Genomic DNA, 22,375 nt, shown 5'->3' with positions numbered 1-22,375 from the left:
ACCCCTATCAATTACCTATGACCACAGAGAACAAAGAGAGTTTTGTTACTATTACCATACAGTCCAGGAGCTTCAGATATGAGGAAGTTTTACATACTTCTTAGTAGTGAGTCTCCTGGGGGATTTTTCCTTGTGTCCAATTCATGGATTTTTTTTTCTCCCCAGTATGTTTCTTTCATGGTTGCTATAACCTATACAGTTTCTGCTGAAGGAGAAACATCCAGAGAGTTAACGCTACTATTCTTTGAGTTTTCACAAATGAATAGAGCCATGTAATCATTATCACAATAAAGAATATTTTTGTCACCCCCAATATTTCCCTCAGGCCCTTTATAGACAATCAATCGCATCCATTGATGCTTTGTACAGAATATGGTATAAATGAAATCACAGAGTTTGCATGTAGTCTTTGAGCATGCTTTTTTTCTTCGATAACTTAGAGCATTAAGCTTTACCCTTGCTGAGTGTATTGGGATTTTTCTCCTTCTTTATAAGCTAAGTTGTATTACATTATATTGGTATATCACTGTTTGGTTATGCATTACACAGAAGTGGGTCACTTAGATTGCTTTTTAGATTTTGGTTATTTTGAAGTAAAAACACATTCTTATATACTTTAAATTTTTTTTAATTTGTTTTTATTAGTTATAAATGACAGTAGAATGCATTTATGCACTTTGCTATATCATACATAAATGAGGTATAATTTGTCATTTTTATGATTGTACATGTTGTAGAATCACACTGGTCATGCAGTCATATACGTACACAAGGTAATAATGTCTGTTTCATTCTACTATCCTTCCTATTCCCATATCCCCTCCCCTCCATTCTCTCCACTCTAAGTGAGACTGCAAATTGATGTGATCGATATGGCGAGAAGTATGGAGATTCCTCAGAAAACTTGGAATGGAAGCACCCTTTGACCCAGCTATCCCACTCCTCGGTTTATACCCAAAGGACTTAAAGTCAGCATACCACAGTGGTGCTACCACATCAATGTTTATAGCAGCTCAATTCACAATAGCTAAACTATGGAACCAACCTACGTGCCCTTCAACAGATGCATAGAAAAAGAAAATGTGGTATATATATATTCAATGGAATATTACTCAGCTTTAAAGAAAGTGAAATTATGGCACTTGCCAGTACCTGTATGGAGCTGGAGAATATCACACTAAGTGAAATAAGCCAATCCCCAAAAAGCAAAACCAAATGTTTTCTCTGATATGCAGATGCTAATTCATAATAAGGTGTGGGGGGAGGGGGGTGCAAAGTGAAAAATAGAGTCCTGTATAATTTTTTTGTGTGAAAATAGGTTTTATTTCACTTGGGTAACAGGTGAGATAAAATAACAAATAGGATTGCTGGGTTGTGTACTGGATGTGTATTTAATATTGACTATTTTCCAAAATGCCTAATCCAGTTTGCATTCCCACCAGAGTACCAGATTTATTTTTTGATAATTTATTCAACCTAATAGAACCAGAGATTAATTTTTCCTTTTTTTTTGAAATCGTTGTGTTTTCTTTTGCTTAACATAATATATATATATGTAAGTCATGCCTGGTATTACATGCACTGGTAGTTCACTCTTTTTCACTGAGTGGTATTCCACTGTATAAATCAAATTGCTTTTGTTTATGCAGTCGTCTGTCTACAGATTTAGGGGTTGGAAGAAACAGCAGGTAAATATGCTCAGTAGTTTCTTGTCTTTTTCTGGTAGTCTTGGTGAATCAAGAGTTTGTACAATGCAAGTGGTTCCAAAAAAAAAAAACGTAAGGACTATGTAAAATTGGCAGATGGTCATTTTTCCTACTAACAGCAGGGGAAATTTTTCTGACAGAACAGAGGATTTGAGTCAGAATCACTCTCTAAAGTGCAAAATTATAGTCCACAATCTCAAATAACTAAAATTCCGGCAGTTTGGAGGAAATTATGATTAAAGCTGCTATGAATGTTTTCGTAGTCTTTTTGTGAACATCTGCTAAACTTCTCTTGTGTATAGACCTAGAAGTAAAATTTCTAGGTGACAGAGTAGGTGTGTTTAACTTTATTAGAAACTCCTGTCCCCAATTTGTTATGTTTTTTTTTTTCTTATAAAGGACCCTTAAAATTATGTGAGCTTTCCGTCTCACAAAGCTGAGTAGTCTCTGCAAACGAGATTTCAATAGAGGCTAAAGTCGCAGAAAAATGTCTAGTGAGTTAAGTCAGAACACAAGTGGCAATTGCAAGAGTTCTCAATCTTTCTTCCCTGGAGTGCAGCATCCTGCTGGTGGAGACAGCACATTCTCCAGCCAGCACTGCCAGCCAGGACTGGATGGACAGCTAGATCACATGCCCTGCAGTCAGGGCAACTGTACAACTGAGAGCAGAGACAGTTGCCCAGGTGACTCAGGACCTAACCCCTCCAGGCTAACATTTAATTAGATAGTGCCATCAATAGACCTTTGGGGCCTTGATACATCTGAATCATGGCATCTGCTCTCATCCTCACTTGATGCATGAGCTGAGGTGTAGGACCCTGTGCAGGCAGGACCCTGTTGGCAGGCCTTTCCTGCCACCACTGGGTGAAGACTAGCCAACAACTGTGTCTCGGCTTAAGGCTGTCTGCACTTACCAGAAAGCTAAATACTTCCCCTTCCCTGGCCCTGGTCTAACCCATGGGTCAGCTTGTTTCCCAGCTTTGCTGGGTCACTTGGCCCATGGTTCATTCAGAAAATGACCCAGTGATGAAAGACATGAAGTTCGCCTATGGTTATTGCTACCCACTCTGCACAGAGAGAATGCTCGCCCTCTCCTGTTCTCCAAAGAACACACTTCTCATGCATGGGAATCTTATTACAACAGTCTGATGTCTGATTAACCCACCAGGGGCTCAGACTGGTCTTAGTGCAAATTTACCTGGCCCTAGTCTTTCACTTAATCCGATCAAAGGTTGTAGGCGGGAGGGGCGGGGATGAGATTACAAATCCAAACATATTTGCACAGATGTCTTTTTTTTAAGCCCTGCCACACAGCTGGGATTGCATTTACATCTTGTAACAAAATCACAATTATCATGGACCCACTGTGTTAGAAATTTGAGACCAGGATATTGAGCGGAAAAAAAAAGTCTGGGAGTGAGATGGGGTAGAAAAAAATGGATAGAGCTTCAGGGGGAAAGAAAAAGCTCCTGGGGAAAGGCTTCCAGCAGCAATCAGCTGAGAACAGCAGCTCTGTGTTCAGCCTACGTGGTTATTTTCGGTCGTCTGTCTAATCAGATTTTCTGCTCCTCTGCTATCCATCTTATTAGGCCCTTTCTGTGTGTGTGGCTGAGGCTTCCCTCACTGTCACAAGATAATTCAAAGTAATGGCCAACCAAGCTACTTTCCATGGGATAATATTTATTGGGTTTATTCTAAGTCAGAACTTTCTGACCCTGAATAAGAAAGAGGACACGTTTATCTAAGTCTCATGGGAAGTCTCGTTTTCATACAAATCTAATAACAAAAATAATTTCGTGAATAAATTGTTTTTTGATTAGTCGGAAAAGCTCCTCAGGGTAGAACCTGATCTAATATAGGACTCCTTCCACATAAATAAATACTGCTGAAAGCCTACTGTGTGCCAGGCCCAGGGCCAGCCAGTGAGCATAAAATGATGGGTGGCGCATTTATAGTGCATGTCTGTGTTCATAGTCTCAGCCACAGAAAAGAAACCGTTTCTCTTTCGCTGAACAGAACTTGGGTGAAAGAGAGAGGGAAGTAATCTTTTGTATTGTTCTTGCTCTGCCAGAGGCAAAATGACCTTAGGAAAAAACATTTTTTCCCCCTAAGAGCCAAGTGGTTTATGGTGATTTCTGCCTACCCAGACCATAGAATGCAGTATTTATATAAACTGTTTTTAAAGACAAATAAAATCACTCCAGATTTTCACAGAGTCTTCCTGTACTTTTAAGCTTGACTATTTGTAGCCAGAGGAATGAATGAAACAATCTGTAAAAATAGTATTTTAAAGAAAATACATGGAAGTCTAAGACAACCACCTCACACAGTTGTACATGGGTAATCTCACTTCAGACTCCATGACAAGCAAAATATAGCTATTTAGCAGAGAAGGAAAATCTTACGCTACGGCTGAAAAAAAAAAAAAAAAGATTGAAGTCCAAATGCAATGTGAGAAGAAAATTCAACTTTTCTTTAAATGCCATCTGTAGATGGCTTCTAGCAAGGCCTTCCGCTATTTTGCAAAGTCACACACCGCACGAGGAGTTTTTGAATATCACATACATGTTAAATTGCTTAGAAATTCTTCTAAGGGAGATCTCCTTTCAAATATCCTCTACTTGCTACTAGATGCAGCCATTACTCAGACAAAATTTCTCATGATTTGAAGAGGGAATAAAAAAAAATCCTGCTTACTTATGAGTCCTTGTTTCAAAACCTTTGCTTTAGAAATAGACATTTGCCTTAAGTTCGGCATTGGATGGTGAGGTCCATGTCGGTTAGAATGGCAAAGGGAATTACTGAGGTGCTCTAGGAAATCAACTGTCAGGAATGGCCAATTCACACATTGAGCCTGTCTTCTTTCAATCAAATGATACTGATTAAAGTCACTATGTAATAAGCCCTAGAGCATAAAAACAATAAGTCCATTCTTAATTTGTAATACAAAGGTTCAACGACTCTTAAACCATGTGCTTTACCTCGGCCACTCCTGTGAAGGGAGGGAGCACTTCCTCCATCTCCTCTTTGCTCTAGAGTCTTAAATCTTTTCTAAGTTATTTCCAGGATACCAACCACTCACAGGATTTGTTCTAGATTGGGTTCCCCAAATGAGAGATTAGAAAAGCAAATATGAACCCTGTATGAGAAGGAGAGAGACCTATAAAATCAGATCTCTTGGGTTTCCGTTCAAGTACTTACATGGGACAAGAGTTTAGGTCACCATGCATGCTGGCCAAATGGAGTCCTATGTGTGAAAACTGAGGGTGAGACAGGGAGAGCGGGGAAGAGGGCCAGGAAAGCATTACTTCAATTCTGCTTCTCATCATTTTTTCTCTTCGTTGCCTGCATGATGCCCAGACTGATCTTCCAATCCCTGCTTTCTCCACCCTCATTGTCTATGGTTGCTATTCTAGTCCCAAGTGTTCTGATCATCTGCTCCAGGATTCTTGGACTTTTCAATTCAAACTTCACCCCCATTCACAACCTCCCATCATCTAGTTGCTTCCTGTGTATTTTTTTTTTATTTTTATTCTATCACCAACAACCTCCTGGGCTATCAGACTTTTCTGCATAAATATCTATCACTAATATTTACCTTTATCTTTATCCTTCCTAACTGTAGAGAACCTCTTCAGCAGTATCACTCTCTCCACTCCTCCCATGATGTACCCCATCACCAAGTCCTGAACCAGAGTCAGCAAGTTACAGTCACCTCTAGGTTATTGTCCCGTTGCCGCCCATCCACACTAAAGGAACTTCCCTCATTGGATTCTGCCATCTAACTAGAGCATTCTCTCACTAGCCTTTCCCCTAATTCCCCAGGTCCCCACCATGCTTAATGATGTCACTCTAGGAATTAGAAATGTCAAATTCAAACTCCTCAACCCTTGGACTCCTACTCCAAACTCCAATAGGTGATAGGAAACACACTATAGCAGGATCTACGCTTTCCATTTTCAAACAATTCTAGCTTTGAGAAAATTCTTTAATAATCTAAAGTCCGTATTTTCTTGTTAATGTTACTTTCACAGTCCTGCTTTTTGAAGTTCCATAAAAGAAATTAAATTGTTCTTTTCATATGATAACCCTTGGATCATTTGGAAACTTTTATCATATTTCTTCTAAGACTTCTCTAGTCTAGGATAACAAACTCCAGGGCCTTTAAATTTCCTCAGTATAACACAGATTGGGGTTTCTTCACCTGTGTCATTACTCTCCCTGTGAGCATCCTTCAGGTTGTGCATGTGGCACACACAACAGTACCCATCAATCTCAATGTCATGTGATTGGTCGAACCGCTTCCTCCTTCCAGAGATAGTCTTTCCATGGACACAGATTAAGAGCTGAGATGGCCTTGGTGGTGATGTAGTGGTGTGCTGTGGTGGCGGAAGTAATGGTAGTGGTGGTAATGAGGGTAGTGTTGATAGTGTGGCATGGTGGTGGTAGTGGTGGTGGTGGTTGTTATGTGCAGGACAGGCCGAATAAGTTGTCTGCAGGGCTTGCCAAACAAAGTTAGCTGCAGGATGACCTGGCCACTCAAACCTTCTGTCTGGTTCTTTATCACCTGTTTGCTTCAAGCCCAAACATCCAAGCCCTCATTCAAAGCTGAACACTCAACCCCCCTTGTGCCAACAAGGCAGCTTGCAAACCCAGAGACTCTGTTAGATTTAGGCAGCACAGCAGAAGGGCTATAAAAGCCTTCCCCTGCTGCCCGCACCCCAGCTTCTCTTTCTCTCTTTTCTCCTCTGTTGCACTGTTGCAATAAAGATCTCTTGGTCGCTCCGAGTGTTGTGGTCACTTTCCTTTCAGTGGTAATAGTAGTGGTGGTGATAGTTATGGTGGTAGTAGAGGTGGTGGTAATTTTACTGATCCTATAATACTCTTATCACAATCAACTAATTAAAACTTAAAGTTATTATTTATTTATTTTTTTTTTTTTTACTGTTCCTGAGTCACATCTCCATCATCTTGTGCAGGCACTGCTGACTTGACCAATATTAGGACGCTTGAGCTTTATCTTGGGAGATTGGAGCCATCATTTCAACATAGCAAAGATTCTTTTAGATCTTGATTTTGCCCATGTTTGTTTGCTATTCTTCCAGCTCCAGTTCAACTGAGGATTAATGAACACGTCTTCTACATCTGTATTCAAGTTTCTGATTAAATATGAATCAAGCAGTATAAAAGTTAGAGGACTATGAAAGGATACTAAGGAGTGTCCTTCAGGGTACCATCTATCTATTAATCAGCATACTTTGAATGCAATTGTTCAATTCATCAATTTTAATGTGCCTCATTTTTTTCTGTTTTGTCCCCAAGGCTATCCTGAAATTTGGCTGCTTTATATATATTGCAGTTCTCATTTGTACCAATTTAATAGCCACCATGACCACCTCCAAAAAAAAAGATTAATTTGGTATGACTTTACCTTAGACCATTTTGTGCTCCTACAACAGAATGCCACAGCCTGGGTAATTAATTTATTAGAAAAAAAATAAATTAATTTAATTGTTTGTTTTTTCACAATTCTGGTGACAGGAAGGTCCAAGAATAAAATGTCAGTACCTTGAGCACTCAGTCCTCTGGAGAGAAGGGGCATTGTGTCCTTACATGGCAGAAGGTGGAAGGGCAAAAAGAGGAAATTCCCTCCATGAGCCCTTTAATAAGGGCATCTCCTAATCTCATTCTTGGGGATGGATCCCACAGGTCTCAATCATGGCCTTCCCAAAGACTATGTCTCCTAAGACTGTTGAATTGGGGATTTAGTTTCGACATGAGTTTTGAGGGAATAAAACATTCAAACCATTACAGAATTCCTCAGTGTTTAGTGATCACTGGATTACTTTCATATATAAGCTCTCCCCACCACCTTATTAATAATTAATCCTAGAATCTTACTTAGAGTCTATGAAATCCCCACTGATTTTTACTGAGGAGGACACCTCATCTTCATTTTGAGAATGAGAATTACATTTGCCCACCTTGTCTTTTTTTGAATATTTATTTTGAGTTGTAGTTGGACACCAATGCTTTTATTTTATTTATTTTTATGTGGTGCTGAGGATCAAACCCAGAGCTCCGCATGTGCTAGGCGAGTGCTCTACCACTGAGTCACAACCCCAGCCTCCACCTTGTCTTTTAATACCTCTCCTCTCCACAATTCCCTCACTGGGAAAATAGCTCATTCCTCTATTTCCGAACTCATTGAAACTTCATGAAATAAACCTTATTCTTCTTGCCTTTTATTAGGGAAATTTGTACAGACATCATGTTCCCTCTACCTCCAACCCATAAGGTATTCACATTTGATTATAAACTCCTTAGCAACAAAGGCTGTTGCTGATTTTTCTTGCAATCCTCTGCAATGCTTTGCATCACACATTTGAAGGGTTACACTGAACTGAATTGCACAAAGAAAGAAAATTAGTTTGATCTATACAGTCTCAAAATCATTTTTGGTCAAATTGGATTCTTTTCATCTATCTTAATATCTAATTTGTGCACAGTTGAATCAGTCTTGCAGTTAATCTAATGTGGTCGTTAAGACTACCAAAGACAGTAAATTCATTTTCCTGATCTGGTGATTTTTAATCATGTAGTCACTGCCACTCACACAGAAAAATAAAACAGCAGATTAAATAGAAAACTAATAGCAGAATGATGAATGGAATTATCCTTGGACCCAAAGGCTATTACAGATAATCTACAGTTTCTGCCAAATACTTTCATTCAGCTTTGATCCAACACCCTTTGGTTAAGTGATAATAATGGTAAACAGAAACAGTGCTTCCTGTGGGTTAAGCACTTCACTGAGAATAACATGGTGGCTACGACTATGGGGCTTATCTTGTCTCCTGGCTATCCCAAGGTTTTAGTGAGTTTTTTGTCTCCATGGCAAAAAAGAGCTAACAAGAACAATTTAAGGGAGGAAAAGCTTATTTGGGGCTCATGGTTTCAGAAGTCTAAGTCCATAGATGGTTGACTCCATATCTCTAGGCCCAAGGTGAGAGAGAATATCATGACAGAAGGGTGTGATGGAGGAAAGCATCTCAGAACACAGTCACCAGGAAGCTGAGAGCTCTGCTCACCAGGATTAAATATAAACACCAAAGTCATGCCCCCAGTGACCTACCTCCTTCAGCCACCCCCTACTTTCCTACATTTACCACCCAGTTAATCCATATCAGTGGATTAATCCACTGCTTAGGTTATAACTATCATAATCTAATCATTTCACTTGTGAAAATTCTTGCATTGTCTCACATATGAGCTTTGGGGGAAATTAATATTTAAACCATAAAAACTAGTTACTATTTTTGTGACCTGAAGTCAATTACTTCACTTACAAAACAAGGCATAATAAACACATTAGGTAGATCTTTCTTATTTAAATGTATTGTTTCATTGAATTGGGCACAAAAACCCCAGGAGCCATTATTTTTCTCCTTCTTAACAAATTTGCCATATGCTAGGTTCTGGGTGCTAGAGGAATCATAGAAATGACTTTTCACAATCAGACCTGATCCTGCCTTTAAGTCCTTAAAATGAAGTAAAAAGGACTGGACTGAATTTTAAATAATTAACTAGAACCAAAACCGGAATAATATTTTTCATAGAGATATGAGTACAAAATACAGAAGAGCAGAGAGTATTCAATAGATGGCTTTATCTAAAAGGTAGAGTTGTAATTGAAACTGAAGGGATAAAAAAAGATTTTCAGAATTGTAGCAGCAGCGTTTAAGAGCAATCCATAGTAAGGGAGCCCCAGAGCAAAAATGGCAATGTAAAAAAAAAATGCATTAGAGGTACCCCACTGACCAGAGAGTGCTTCTCAACCTTTTGGTTGTAAAAGTCATGTTGGTGTGGCCCAAATAAAATTATTCTCATATACAGAATATATCAGCTAGAAAATATTAGAGTACTTTGCACATGGAAAATTAATATTTATTTTGAAACATTTTTAAATACTATGCACAGATAAGGAATTACAATGTAAAATGCATTTCTCATTATAGGTCATTGTCTAAAAAGTTTGGAAGACCCCTGTCTAAAGAGGCAGTCAGGGATAGAGCTGGAATGTGGGGATATGACTGATATTCAAAGAAAATGGAGCAGCCAGGGGATGATGGATTGGTGTTTGAGGTGAGGGATGAGAGAAGGGAGGCAAATTAGGAGAAGTCATAATGGCACATTCCAACTTGGTATCCAATGCACCTGCTCTGGGAGGTATTAGCAGGTGTGAGGCAGAAAAAGTCTTCCCAAGAGCAAGCACAATCATTTAACCTGGAGGTAGGAGGGAGTTTGCTATGGTGCTAATGAAGCTAAAAGTTTAGGCATCCTGGTTTCCACTGATCTCTTCCAAGTCTCTGTTCTGAATTTTACGGGCATAATTTTGTTCTTTTACTTAAAGAGGGCCTTCAATTTCTGAAAACTTTGGTATCCATCAAACATGAATCAGATCCTGCTTATATTTAATTTCCAATAGATGTCTTTTTCACAAAATAGGGCTTCTCCAAGAGTTTGAGATACTGATATGCATTTTGAAATCCTTTGAGATGATAACTTTATACCTTTTCATCTTGATTCAAATTACTCTTCTTAACCCTCCCTCTGAACTGGAACTCAATCCTCATTTCATGGGCAAAATGGAAGCCACTTGGTGCAACCTGTTCACATCAACAGACCTGCCCTGCTGCTGTCAAAATTCATACTGCAGCCCAAGTTTGGGAAAATGGTCATTCTTTTTTCCTTTTCTGGTAATTGACTTCATCTTTCTTTGGTGGTCCCATTTCAATGGAGAAAATTAAAACAAGCTTAATTAAAGTAACTTGTGGGACTGGGGTGGCGGCTCAGTGGTAGAGTGCTTACCTAGCAATGTGAGGTACTGGGTTCAAGCCTTAGCACTACATATAAATAAACAAACAAAGGCATTGTGTCCATCTACAACTAAAACATTTTTTTTAAGTAATTTAGTTTCTTTCAACTTGAAAGAAGCTGGAGACTAAATATTCTCTGCAGAGTATGCACTCAATCTTTCCATGTGTTTTCCACTCCCTGGTGTCTTCCCCTTTTCCTTGAGTGGCATCTGGACACAGGGCAAGCTCCTGGGTGTTTACAGCAGCCAGAGAAAGACTGATGACCCACTTGCTGTACTTTGACCCTTCAGAGTCCTGCTAGGGAATGACTCATTCTAGTTGGCTCCTACCTGTCCTGCAGTGGCCACAGAGGGTGCTCTGGACTCAGGCCACATTACAGATTCCTCGCCCTATTCTCAGGTTTAGTCTGCACCTCTGATCTTCCCAGCATTCCCTAGGGAACCAGCTGCTCTTCCCACCTGTGGGAATGGGTTGATGCTAGTGAGAAAAATCCCTGAGGAAGCTCTAGAGCTTCTCTTTCAGCTTTGATTTTCTCCTATTCTGGTGCTTTGCTGGATGTAAAGTCAAATCAAATGTCAGGATGATTTGAGAGAATTTCTGCCACCCCAGGCTATCCCCCAAGAAAGTAAGCGCCAGCCATTTAGATTGTGTTTTTTACAAATCTATCTGGAACATTCCAACATAACACACTCACAGGTTAGACCTAAAGAGTATTCGCGTGGCTATTTCTTTCTTTTAAACTTCCTCTCCTCTCCGTCTCTCTTGTCTTCCTCCTTCCCTTGTCTGACTGACAGGAACTCCCTTTGTGCCACTTTTTTTCTCTTCTGTTCTCAGGCTTTGTATGAGGCAGTATCCTCCATTTCTTTCCTGGGGCAATAATATTTGTGATTGAGCCTTCCAATAAAAAAGGTGATAGAAAAAAATATATATTAGGACTTGTCAGATGTTATCTGTTCATCCAGAATATTTTTCCTTTCTCATTACCTTTGAGGTCAGTGACATTAAAAGTCAATGTTCAACTCCTCTGTGACCAGAGTCACCAGTACCCTCCTTGTCAGACTCTTCTGAGATTACTGCCCTCATCATATTGATCCCAATAGCATCCATTTTTAAATTCCTCATTTTTGACGCCAGTTGCTCCTCCAACTATAACACGGTCTCCTCCATCATTCTGAGCAGACCTGTCAAAAGAAAGTGTCTCACACTCCATTGCATTCCCTTATATCTCTTTAACTATTGGGTCCACTGCAGTCAGCTTTCTTCCAGGCCATCCCACTGGATTTAATATTGTCGAGATATCCAGTGATTTCTGATTATATGCAGGGACTCAGATCAAATAAGTAAATACGCCCAGTGTAATTCCAGTGGCTTGGGAGGCTGAGGCAGGAGGATGGTGAGTTTAAAGCCATCCTCAGCAACTTAGTGAGGCCCTAAAAAACAACAAGACACTGTCTCAGAATAAAGTATACAAAAGGCTGGGAATGTATCTCAGTGGTTAACTGCCCCTTGGTTCAATCCCCATTATCAAGAATAAATAAATAAAGGCAATGGAAATCAGTTTTCTCATTGAGGGAGAAGGCCAGGGGTAGAAATATGGAAAATATGCAATTCCAATGGTGTTGCATTGAATTGGAGATAGCAGTGTGAAGTCATGGTTTCCAATATGTACTGATAGACATAAAAGTAAATATAGATGTAAATATGAATAAATATATACTCATAGACATACACATCATCTTGCTCTGTCCACTGAGAAAGTATTGGAACAGTGATACTCTCAATGGCAATAAGCACAGATCTGGGGTGTTAAATACCATTCATCACTAAAAGGCTTCTGGACTCCATAGGGAAAAGGAATCCCAAGACTAGGGTGCAGAAGCACCAGATGATCCTGGAACATGTTTTATGTCAGAAAGTAAGAAAATGCTCAGAAAATAATGGGAACATTACACACACACACACACACACACACACTCGCGCGCACACACACACACACACAGAAGTCAGTTTGAAGGGTTTCCCACTGCTTAAATCTGGAATTATTTTCACACCAAAATACATAGTGATGATAATATGCATTAAATTATGCATTAAATAAATTAAAATTTACCAGTCCATACAGACATAACTCAATAAATGAGTAAATATTGTCTGGGGAATGGAATATTTGCATAGTTTTAAAGTGTCTCTCTACAAAATACTTATTAATTACAGTGGGGGTGGGGAGAATAATTTTATAGTGGAGAAACATGGCTGATATTCCCTGAATTAGGGAATCAAAATTAAAATCATCAGCAATTCATGGGTTGCAATTATAACTTGATATGATATAATGTATCATTTCTATGATATTTCTAAAAAAAAATCAAGTAACATCAGAAAAATCCAAATGGAGAGACTGTCTACAAAGTAACTGCCTACAGTCTTCAAAATGTGAAGGTGAGCTGAGAAACTATAGGTGATTGGAGGAAAGTAAACTAAAGACAAAAGTCTGAACTGTATCCTCTTCCTATAAAGTGAGATGTTTTTATGAAAGTTGGCAAAACTTAGATAGGGTCTGAGGGTTATTTAATAGTAAGGTAATTATTTAATTTCTAATCTTTGTGATTTTATTCTATTTTATTTTATCCCAGATACTTTTATTTGTGATTTTATTCTATTTTATTTTATCTCAGATACTTTTATTTTTATCCCAGTTACTTTCTGATTTTATTCTATCCCAGATTTTATTTCTATTTTATTTTATCCCAGATACTTCCTTGCTGGGAAGTATCTGGGATGATGAGTCATGTGGCAGGGGTGTCATCCCTACTTGTTGATATTCATATAACCCCTGCCCTCCCACTGAGGGTGAGCTACACCTAGTGGCTCACTTCTAATTAACAGAATGCAGCAAGTGATAGAATATTGCTTAGGAAAGATGGTGGCTTCCTTCTTGGCCCTCTCTGTGGCCTTTAGCTGTCATGCTGTGAGCTGCCCTATGGAGAGAACAAGGCAAGGGCTGAGGGCAGGCACCAGCTGTATTCCTGTGGCAACAGAATCCTTAGCAGAGAACTAAAGGCTGTGGGTTAGTAGTCTTTAACTTAGTCCTGCACACAACCACTTGAGTGAGCTTAGAAGTCCAGCACTCGGTGGGACCACAGCCCTAGCCAACACCAGTTTGCCACCTTGTGAGAGTATAAGTCAAAAGACCCAGCTATTTTTAGTTAATTCTTTTTAGTTATACATGACAGTAGAGTCTCTTTTGATATATAAGCATGAAATATATCTTATTCTAAATAGGATACTAGTCTTGTGGGTGTACATGATGGTGAGATTCACTGTGGTATAATCATGTATGTACATAGGAAAGTTATATCAGATTCATTTCACTGTCTTTCCTATTCCTATCTGCCTTCTTTCCCTTCATTCCCCTTTGTCTGATCCACAGAACTTGTATTTTCCTCCTTATTGTGGATTAGAATCCACATATCAGGAAAGACATTTGACCTTTGGTATTTGGGGTTTGGCTTATTTCACTTAGCATGATTGTCTCCAGATCCATCCATTTTCTGGCAAATGTCATAAAGTCATTTTTCTTTATGACTGAATAATATTCAATTGTATGTATGTACCACAATGTCTTTATGCATTCATCTATTGATGGACATGTATGTTGGTTCCATAGCTTAGCTATTATGAATTGTGCTGTTATAAACATTGATGTGGCTGTGTATGATGATTTTAAATCCTTTGGATATATACCAAGGAGTGGGATAACTGGGTCAAATGGTGGTTCCATTTCTAGTTTTTGGAGGAATCTTCATACTGCTATCCAGAGTGGTTGCCAGCATTTTACAATGCCCCAGCAATGTATGAGTGTACTTTTCCCCCCACATCCTCGCCAGCATTTTTTGTTACTTGTATTCTTGATAATTCCCATTCTGGTTGGCATGAAATTAAATCTCAGTGTAGTTTTAATTATAATTTTTATATTGCTAGAGATGTTGAACATTTTTTTCATATATTGTTGACTGTTCATATTTTTTCTTTTTTAAAAAATTTTTTTAGTTGTCAATGGACCTTTATTTATTTATATGTGGTGCTGAGAATTGAACTCAGTGCCTCACACATGCTAGGCAAGCACTCTATTACTGAGCTACAACCCCAGCCCTGTATTTCTTCTTTTGAGAACTGTCTGTTTAGTTCCTTTGCCCATTTTTTGATTGTATTATTTGTTTTTTTGGTGTTAAGATTTTTGATTTCTTTGTATATCCTGGCTTTTGACTCACAAAAATTCTGAGATAACAAATGTTGTCTTGTGCTACTAAATTTGGGGGCAATTACAGCACAAATTGTAACTAATGTAGGGCTTTATACTGAATCTTATTATCATATGGTTCTGGGGGGAAAACTACTTGCAGTTTGAGATTGTTGCTTTTTTATATATAAAAGTGTGTGTGTGTGTGTGTCTGTGTGTGTGTCTGTGTGTGTGTGTGTGTTTTGTATTACATCCTTCTCTACATAAAACTCTTTATTGGCATTCTAACACACTTAGAATAAAATCCCAACACTCTCACCAACTCTGCCTGTTCTGCCTCTGAACAGTCCCAGCCCCTCTTCCTCCTCTTGTCCTTCCTGGCTTCTGCCACCTTGCTTTCTTTCAGTTCCTTGAACACATCTTGCCCTTTTCCTTTGCAGGGCCTCTTCTACCCAGAGACCCTTCCCCATGCTCATAGGACCACTTCTTCTCATTCTCTGAATCTCTCCTTCACATCCTCTTTTGAAGTCTCTCTTTTGTTTTCTCCATCCATTTGTCAGATGTTGTGTTCTTGTTTATATAGTCAACCCCTAATAAAGATAAGCCCCACGGACTCTCCCTTCTCCTCAATATTGTTGTAGCCACAGGACTTAACACATAGAAAATGCTTTTAAATATTTGCTGAATGGATTGATTAACATAATGCTTTGATCACCTAGGTAGAATTTTTTAAAAAATTCCTGAAAAGAAAATTTAAAGCTACCCAGAGAGAGTTCAATTTTATTAATATAGGCAATCAGGCTTGATCATAATAGATTATCTTCCAAGATTAAAACTGATTGCATACATTGGACTGAATAAGCAGTTCATTGCGTCCTTTATCTATATTGCTTTCTTGTTATCTTGGTTATCACATTTACCTGTGGTCTCAAAGCTTCAGTTTGATTTTTATTTCCTCCATTCTTCTTCGTCCCCATTTTGCAGATATTCCAACATTGTTTTATTTTATATAGTAAAATTCCACATGCAGGGAACAGCGTCACCTTTCAAGAATCCAAGGAACCGCATGTGGATTCAGTGGGCCTTGGAGCCCAGCTTTGAGGCTAGCTATGACCATGGGAGTCAGGCCCTCTTCTGACAGCCACATGCCTCCCTCCCTCTTCAACAGTTCTGCACCATCAGGAAGAGAGAAAAAGGAAAAGAGCCTAAAATCTTCCAGCTTGTTTCTGTCAGAACACATCAGTTCCAGGTCATGTTTCTGTAGCACACATGTCATGGTGCGAGAAGGAGCTGTCAATATGGAGAACAGAGAAGCTCCTTTGACAGATCCTGTGTCTACATTTGAGACCCAGTACAGTAGGAGAACTTGTTGTTCCCCTTGAATAAGCTGCCTCTCCCTCGGCTAGGTCCCCCAGCTGCAGCACGGAGGCCTGAAAGAGGCCATGTCTCTGCTTGTCATATATATTTACAGGGGCAAGCTGCCACAGTCACAGTAGAGGGTAGGAGTGAAGAGGGATACACAGGCAGAAACCCCTCCTCGGTCCCAAGAGCTGCCACCTGCTTTTCCCATTCTCACCATGTAAGTATGTTCAGTTCAAACCCAGAGTCTAAGAAAGTGAACTACAGAATTAACTTCTTTTTAGTGAGACCCTCATACTTCTGAAAGTAGCATTTGAGAAATGAAAAAAGCAGAACCTTTAATAAAAATTATAAACTCTGCCTAATGATTCATTACCTTGGATTCTCATTTCTGGATATGAGGGTTTGGGGCCAGAGGCAAATTCTTTCATCGGTTGGCTGGGGCAACATTGGGGAGAATGTAGTTTGAAGATACTGACTTTCTGCTAAAAATCCAGGAAATTTAGAAAGAAATGTCAGTTTGTAACACCAGACAAGACAAGTACTGATAATCAAGATGTTGCCCCAATTCAGGAGGAATTTCCATGAACTACAAGGATAGTGAATTAGATCTAGAAGCCTATTCTGTGACCTTCTAATTCTTCACTTCTAAGGAGACAGCTAATTTGGCAGGTCTTCCCCATCCATACTAGTTGTCACTGGTCCGGCAGATGAGACAGACTGGGGAGCTGTCTCTGAACCACACGGGTGGTGAGAGGGACAGGGCCATTGTTGACCAATGGTGTTGAAGGGCAGGATGAGAATGAATGGTGCCAGGAAAAGCCCCAGCACAGTCCTCCACTGGAGTGGTAACACTGCATCTATGCCACAGGCATCACACATCAGAGCCCTTGGCACAGTCCTCCAGAGCCCCATGACAGAAGCACATGAGGTACAAAGAAGTGGTCTTGGAGCTGTGCTTAAAATCCTTTCTACTTTCAAGTACACAATCATCCATTCATTCAGCCAGTATTTACTAAGGGGCTACTTATATGTCAGATGCTACTTTGGGTAAACAATTTTCTTTCAAGAAACTTACCTTCATGTGTAATTTTTTTTAAATGTTGCTGTTTAGATGTAGTCATATTCAAGATATGACCCGAAGGCAATCTTGGGAAAACAGTTCGGAAGGTAGACATCCAGATTTTGTTTTAGATGTGAGTAATCTGAGCTATCCTTTAGGCATCCAATTTAAGGGGAGTGTGTATGTGTGTTGCTCAGGGGAGAGATTTGGACAGAAGATATGAATTTGGGAGTCATCAGTATAAAGCTGAAATTTAAAGCCATCTGACTGGATGGAATCATCTGGGGAACAAAGGGTAGATCTAGAAGAGAAGACAGAAGAGAGCCAGGGTCTGGATGTCCAAGCATTTAGTCAAGGAGAGAAACCATAACAGCCATGAGGTATGGGAGGAACCCAGAAGGAGGAGATAGGTTAAGAAGGGGTTTCAAAGGGCACTCAGAGGAATTAGCCTTTGGAGTTGGCTAATTAGCCTTTGGAGGCTGCTAACCTTGAAAATAATAGCTTCATGCGAGAGGACCCAAAACTGACTGAAATAGGTTCAAAGGAGAAAGGGAGAGGAGAAATGGATATGGCAAGTACAGACCACCCTTTTAGGAAATTTTATTTTAAAGGGAAGTAGAGAAACTGAGGCACTAGCTAGAGAGGTCCCAGGTCTAAATATATATACATTTTCTTTTTACAACAGAAGTAGTTAAACCCAGTTCTCCTTACTCCTATTACATGCACTTTCCATCTTGCCACATAGATTCCCGCTTCATTTGAGCTCGGATGAGAAATCATGACTGACTTCCTAGTTGAAGTAGTGTTTATTAAGATGGGTGGCATTACAGCATACTTACATATGGATGGGGGAAAAGCTAGTAAAGCTGGAGAAATGACTGATGATATAGGACAAGGACTGACAAACTATTACTGCAAACCAAATCCACACTTCTGCTCACTTAAAAAGATTTTTTCTTCTTTTCTTTTTTCTTTCTTTCTTTCTTTCTTTCTTTCTTTCTTTCTTTCTTTCTTTCTTTCTTTTTCTTTCTTTCTTTCTTTCTTTCTTCCCCCCCCTCCTCCTCCTCCTTTTCTTCTTCTTCTTCTTCTAATGAGGACATAGAGACTGATATCATAAGGCTCTTATTATCTGGCTGTTTACCAGAAAAAGTGTGCTGCCCTAATGAAAGACACAGGGAGGAAGGTGGAGGGATAATAGGCTTCGAGAGATGAAGAGAGGTGGGATTTATGTTACAAGAGGAAGAACTGCCCTTAAATTGGAGCAAGAACCTTTATCCATAACTAGAGAGAAGATAGGCAACACTGATAAGTCCAAAGGTGGTTTATCATATCATTTTATTCTGATTTTTTAATATTTTTTCCACGAAATAAGAAGTGAAGTCATCCATTGAGAGTATATGAGAAGAAAGGATCACGGGATCTGAAGATAAGAGAAAGGAATCAATACCACCAAGGGAAGAGGGAATGAGGAGGGATATATCCAGGTATTAGAGAAAGACTACATCCAACTTTCCTATGCTCAGACATGAATACACAACCAGTGTAGTTCCACATCACGTTCATCCACAAGAATGGGATTCTGATTAGAGTAAATTATACTCCATGCATGTATAATATGTCAAAATACACTCTATTGTCATGTATATTTAAAAAGAACAACTAAAGCTTTTTTTTTTTTTTTTAAAGAGAAGTATCATTTACAATAATAAAAAAAGGCTACGTCTCATAGACCTTCACTCATGGGAGAATTGCAAATTAAAATGAATTAACACAGGACGGCAAACAGTGAAGATCAAGAGAAAAGAAACACCTTCACCAAGACTTCAAGGAAAAAAAAATAAATGGAAACAAATAATTTATTATGAGATAGTAATGTTGAGTGAAACTTAAAATGTGATTTCTGGATGACCAGCCATCACATTTTCAGGTAATGCCCTAACCAAACATGAAAACATAAGTAAGTAGATAAATAACTCCATGCCAAGACTTTTACTGCAGTCTTCCTGGTGAGAACAAAAAGTGGACAATAATCCATATGTTAATAGCAGCGATACAGCCAAATTAATCTTGGAGTATTCATATGATGAATAATACTGAAAAACATTCACTTTACAAAATATTATGTACAGGGGATTATTTACATAAAATTTGCATACATAAAACAATGTTATTTATTAATACATTTTGATAAACATAAAAATAAGAACTAGTTACAAAATTCATAATAGCAGTTAACTCCAAGGAGAGAAGAATGAAGAGAAATGTGACCAGGAAAAAGTTATTAGAAAACTCCAAATTTATTGGTAGTCGTGTATTTCTAAAAGATTAAATAAAATGACATAACAATAATGTTTGTTAATCCTGAGTTGTAGGTACATGCGTATTTTGTTCTTTTTGGTATTTAAAATATTTTAGCAAAACAAAAATTAGATTACAAGTTTATAAATATTTTGAAAAAACACAAAAACTAGAAAGGTGAGAGGCTCTATCATAGAAAGCTGAGTGTTCCAGGCTTCTGTGAGTGAATCACAGGGCCCTGCCCCTTTTGCCTCCTTCTGAGAATCTACAATGGAGCCCCACAAAAAATTTCCAGGATTCCTTTGCCTTGGATGATGTCACTTCATTCTTCACTTCTCAGTTTACAGGTCATTCTCTCTAGAACATCTTCCCCATTCTGTAAGAGTGAGTTACACTTCCCTCCTTTGTAATTAAAAAGTTCTGTCACTCTTGTATAATCTCCTGTTTACTTGTGTCTCCCCTCTGTGACTACTACCTCTTGAGGGGAGGGGCTGTGCAGAACTCATCCTTGTAAGTCCCCCTGGCAAAGTTCCTAGCCCCAAGTTTCTGTACCTTGCATTTTTGCTGAGTAGATTCCTGGCTCAAACAAGGTACTGCGGGAAGAATCTTTGCTGGTAGAGGGCCTGAGGGTGCTATCCAGAAACAGTCTAAACAATCCCTTGAAAACCTTTTGCTGGAGCAGAACTTGTATTTCAGATTCATTATCATCTGAAACTGATTTTCATGAACAACCACTACCAAAAAAAAAAGTAGAATTCATTTTTTTTTTTAAAACTGCCAATCTACCAGCTGGCCTTTCCTCCTGTTTTATCTAAACACACAAGAAAGGAAAATTGACTTAGCAATTGTTCAAAGTTGGATTTTTCTTTTACAGCCGCAACTCAAAATACCCTTTTCAACAATTTTTCCATATTAAAAAAGACAAAGTATTAGCCTTTTAGGAAAATAGCCTATGGGCATTTTCTGGTTGTCTAGTTTTGGAAAACACAGGAACCACATCAAACTTACCTACAGTAGAACTGAGGAAAGGATGTGGGATGATGGGGGTTGCACAGAGTAAAAACCACACCCCTGTTAAACTTGACCTTAATCCATCTTTAATTTTAAAATCATAACCTAACATTGGTGCCCTTGACCTGAGAGCAACCAGTTAGCACAGTCCAGAAGGCATGAGCCTGATGATTTTTGAAGAACACTGTTTCTGGGTTCATTCAGATGGGTCGAAGTCCCAGAGGTAGGTTGTGTAATTGTTCCTGAATGGTCACGGTCCTTCCCACTGGGTTTGTCCTGGCCAGGTGGTTTGCAGAGCACCCTGACGGCGGAGGCGTGTATTGCATTACCCTGCCCTGCTGACAGTAGCGAGGCCACATGACTTCCTTTGGCCAATGAAATGCGAAAGAATGTGAACCTGTGCAGTTCCTGGTGGAAAGCTTCGATAGCATTGTGGTTTTCCATCAGTGACCTGATTCCCCATAGTCTTTTCCAAAAGAATGAATATTCCAGAGGTCAGTTCTGCTTTAAGCCTTAATCCCAGAAGAAGATTCATGGAGCCAACTTGCAGATGATAATGAATTTTAAAATAATAATAAATTTTATTTTATTATTTTTTTTAATTTTTATTGTTGGTTGTTCAAAACATTACATAGTTCTTGACATATCATATTTCACACTTTGATTCAAGTGGGTTATGAACTCCCAATATGTCACACAGTAGGCACCAGAGTGCTGCTCCATCACTTCTCTATGGCCGCCAGCAGGTGCTCCTTATAGTAGGTGCACCAGGAACTTTGCCCTAGGGGATCTTTCTTTCTGCAAGTCCAAGTGTGATGAATATTCTGCTTCTACCACACAAGCTGACAAGCAGCCTCTGCCCTGCTTCTCAAAAGAGCCAGAATTTTTTTAGTTCAGGACAAGCTCCAGTGTCCCACCCAATTTCCAAAGGGAAACTTCCAAAATTTCTCACTAATGTCTCCTGAGCTTGCTAGCTATCTTTTCTGTATCACGGTTGGAAGTACTAGAATTTCCCAAATTAAAGTTATTTTTTCCTATTGATTTTGCTATTAGTGACAACAGCAGCTTCTCGGAGAAGATAAAAGACTTTTGGTCAAATATTCCTTCAATGTGGGTGTAGCCCAGAATCTGTCTGTGCCTATCCTGTTTTAACAGGACCAAGATAAGATCTTTACAGTTACAGGGGATTTTTTATTTAATTAATTAATTTATTTTTTAATCTAGAGTTTCACAGACCGTGGTGCTGGGCAGGAATGTTGTTCTAGAGGAAACAGAAATCACACAAGGAAGGTAATAACAATAGTCTATTAAAAAAAACTGGAAATATAGAATCAACTGGATCTTGTATCCATTTAAGTGGATTCCATACTTCATTTTATTCAGCATGCATGGGAGCGTTCTATATATTAAAATAGTATTCTTTCAACACCAAACATCTGTATGCTGTTAAAGTTTCAACATGTATTTCTTATTTGGTATTATTGTAGGTTATATAGGTGCCACCGGACATACTGTATGACTTGGGATGAGTTACACAACCTCTCTGCTTTCATGTCCTCATTCATAAAATGAATTGAGGATATTTGGTTTAATTATTTCTAAGTTCATTGAAGCTTTTCAATAGTAGGGATTGTCTTGCTTCTGTATGTATCAGCTGGTCATTTGAATCTACTATAGTTGTCTTAAGCCAGTTTACCAGTTCTTCATTATTATCATTATTGATATTTTGGCTTTGACAATAGGTATTTTTCCTTATCCAGAAGATATATATATATATATATATATATATATATATATATATATATATATATATATATCT

General features: G+C 38.8%; 1 protein-coding gene across 4 annotated transcripts in view; it reads left to right on the top strand.

Annotated features, from left to right (window-relative positions):
* Positions 1-22,375, top strand: part of Mmadhc (metabolism of cobalamin associated D) — a 77,963-nt gene that overhangs the window by 46,158 nt on the left and 9,430 nt on the right. Inside the window, exons 9-10 of one of the 4 annotated variants that reach the window (XM_048812248.1) lie at positions 21,781-21,846; positions 22,317-22,330. The exons of 1 other annotated variant lie outside the window; for it this stretch is intronic. In XM_048812248.1, the coding sequence (XP_048668205.1) occupies positions 21,781-21,846; positions 22,317-22,330 (80 nt within the window). Of the gene's footprint in view, positions 1-21,780; positions 21,847-22,298; positions 22,331-22,375 lie in introns of all 4 variants that reach the window. 2 more of the 4 variants (XM_048812247.1, XM_048812249.1) reach the window with 2 other exon arrangements.

Source organism: Marmota marmota, unplaced genomic scaffold (genome assembly GCF_001458135.2).
Source record: "Marmota marmota marmota unplaced genomic scaffold, marMar, whole genome shotgun sequence".
Taxonomy (NCBI): Eukaryota; Metazoa; Chordata; class Mammalia; order Rodentia; family Sciuridae; genus Marmota; species Marmota marmota.
Note: the sequence above shows the minus strand (reverse complement) of the source record. Positions and strands in the feature narration are given on the sequence as shown.